The 2250-nt window shown below is 42.2% G+C and overlaps 1 protein-coding gene across 1 annotated transcript in view; it reads left to right on the top strand.

Moving 5' to 3' along the window:
* LOC107568666 (biorientation of chromosomes in cell division protein 1-like 1) overlaps positions 1–2230 on the top strand; it is a 7194-nt gene extending 4964 nt beyond the window's left edge. The window contains exons 7-10 of the mRNA XM_016254643.1: positions 320–389; positions 1071–1173; positions 1247–1321; positions 1833–2230. Of these exons, the coding sequence (XP_016110129.1) occupies positions 320–389; positions 1071–1173; positions 1247–1321; positions 1833–1932 (348 nt within the window). The 3' untranslated portion in view covers positions 1933–2230. The remainder of the gene's footprint in view (positions 1–319; positions 390–1070; positions 1174–1246; positions 1322–1832) is intronic.
* Positions 2231–2250: the final 20 nt, after the last annotated feature.

Below are 2250 nucleotides of genomic sequence, written 5' to 3' on the forward strand. Positions count from 1 at the left end.
TCTGTCTGTGTCTCTGTCTGTCTGTCTGTGTCTCTGTCTCTGTCTGTCTGTGTGTGTCTCTGTCTATGTGTGTCTGTCTGTCTGTCTGTCTGCGTGCGTGTCTGTCTGTCTGTTTGCCTGTCACTGTGTGTCTGTCTGTCTGTCTGTGTCTCTGTCTGTCTGTCTGTGTCTCTGTCTCTGTCTATGTGTGTCTCTGTCTATGTGTGTCTGTCTGTCTGTCTGCGTGCGTGTCTGTCTGTCTGTTTGCCTGTCACTGTGTGTCTGTCTGTCTGTCTGTGTGTGTGTGTGCGTGCGTACGTGCGTGTGTGTGTGTGTTCAGGAGGACCGGCAGCAGAAACCGGCCCGCCTCGGACGACCCTCCAAAACATCCTCTGCTACAGACGACTCTGGTGTGTAGACCCAATTTTATAGCCTATTGTCAAATATTAATATTGTAAATATATATAAAATATGATTGGAAAATAATTAGTTTCTATTAAGTTACATTATTATGTTTATTTCTTATTATCGTACTGTATTTACTCTACACTGTATTGTTTTTTAATCTAACTTTTATTATTTTGATCTAATTTAATAACTTATAAGTTTGTTTTAATCTGTATATTTGAATTCATTTTTTCATTATATTTTTCTTTTCTTATAATACTGTATTTACTTACTCACTCATTTATTTGTGTCCCTGCAGCACAAAAGCAGTAAGTCAAGTCGCTGGGGGATATTTGTAGCAATAGCCAACAATACATTGTATGGGTCAAAATTATACATTTTTCTTTTATGCTAAAAATCATTAGGATATTAAAGGTGCAGTAGGAGATTTTGGAAAATGCTAACTTTAGCCTGATAGCACTGAAAGCGAAGGTCCCACCCTCCCTGCAATCGCCATCCAAAGCCACGCCCTCTGAATGCATTTACACTCACAGACCAGAACACCAGAGACAACATTACAATAGGCTACATCAGCGGTTCCCAATTCCAGTCCTCGCACCCTCCTGCTCTGCAGATTTCATATGTATCTCTTATCACGTGCGACGTTTGTTCTATTCGACCGTGAGTGGTTCTCTCGTTCACAGACACAGGAGCCTCAGATAAAAGAGACGGAGAGAAAGAGGATGATGAAGAAGAGACCCGAAGCAGAGCGACGACCCGCGCCGCGTCTCGTCTGGAGGCAGAGAAGTACGACAGACGTCTGATGCTGCGATGCTCACGGCTCAGCCAATGAAGACTCATCTCTCTCGTTTGTTTTCAGGAATAAACCCAGCAAACCGTCCACTCGAGCTGTCAGTAAACTCAGCGGGAAAGAGGAAAACTCCCCGAACACACGGTCTGTACATCTGAGAAATACTGTTTGACAAAGTTCAGAATGAAGACTAGTGTACTACACACCGTCTGCTTAGATAGAGCCTCATTAGTGCTGTGTTTATTTATCTATTTTTAAATCTATTCTTTTTTCTTACTCATTATAGTACAGTTGTAGTACTGTATTAATTGCTCTAATTTAAGTTGTTCAAACAGTAGTTTGCTGAACTGTCACATGGCCTCATGCTTCATATTTAATGTAATTCAGTGAGTGGTGTTCAGGTATCAGCTGGTGAATACAGATATTTAGCATTTTGACTCAGTTTTGTGTAAAAATGTCTGAACTTTGTGAGTCTGATCCAATAATGAGTCAAGAAAGACATCACTTACTGTTCATTTGTCACACTGGAAATGAAAGAACAGGTTATGCGCTTTGCATTATGGGTTACAGTGTCTGATGCAGTGTGATCTTTAGCAGTAGTAGATCATAAACATTCCTGCAGTGTGTGAGTGAACTGTCTCTCTCTGTGTCTCAGATCGGTGAGGGGATGCAAGCGTGACTCCAGTCCTGCTCTTCCTCGCACACGTGGAGCACAGAAATCTGACGAACCACCTTCAAAACGAGCCAAACGATGATGAGTCTCCGCTTTATCTCCTCGAGTTCACCGTTAGTAGTGGTTTAAAGGTCAGAGAGTGTTGGGAAATGAATCCGAATCAGAGCAGCTGAGAATCAACACGATTCAATTCTGCAGACGAATGACGAGATGAAGAGACTGATGATGAAGAGCTGCTGTGTGTAAATAACTCAATAATAATATTCAATTCATCAGTGCAGTGTTGACTGTGAGAAACTGCAGGTTTTACACCACTCTGTGTGTGCGTGCGTGCGTGTGTGTGAGAGTGTTGTGTGTGAGTGAGTGTCTGTGTGTGTGTGTGTGTGTGTGTGTGTGTGTG

The sequence above is a fragment of the Sinocyclocheilus grahami genome, unplaced genomic scaffold (genome assembly GCF_001515645.1).
Source record: "Sinocyclocheilus grahami isolate Dianchi unplaced genomic scaffold, SAMN03320097.WGS_v1.1 scaffold1270.1, whole genome shotgun sequence".
NCBI lineage: Eukaryota > Metazoa > Chordata > Actinopteri > Cypriniformes > Cyprinidae > Sinocyclocheilus > Sinocyclocheilus grahami.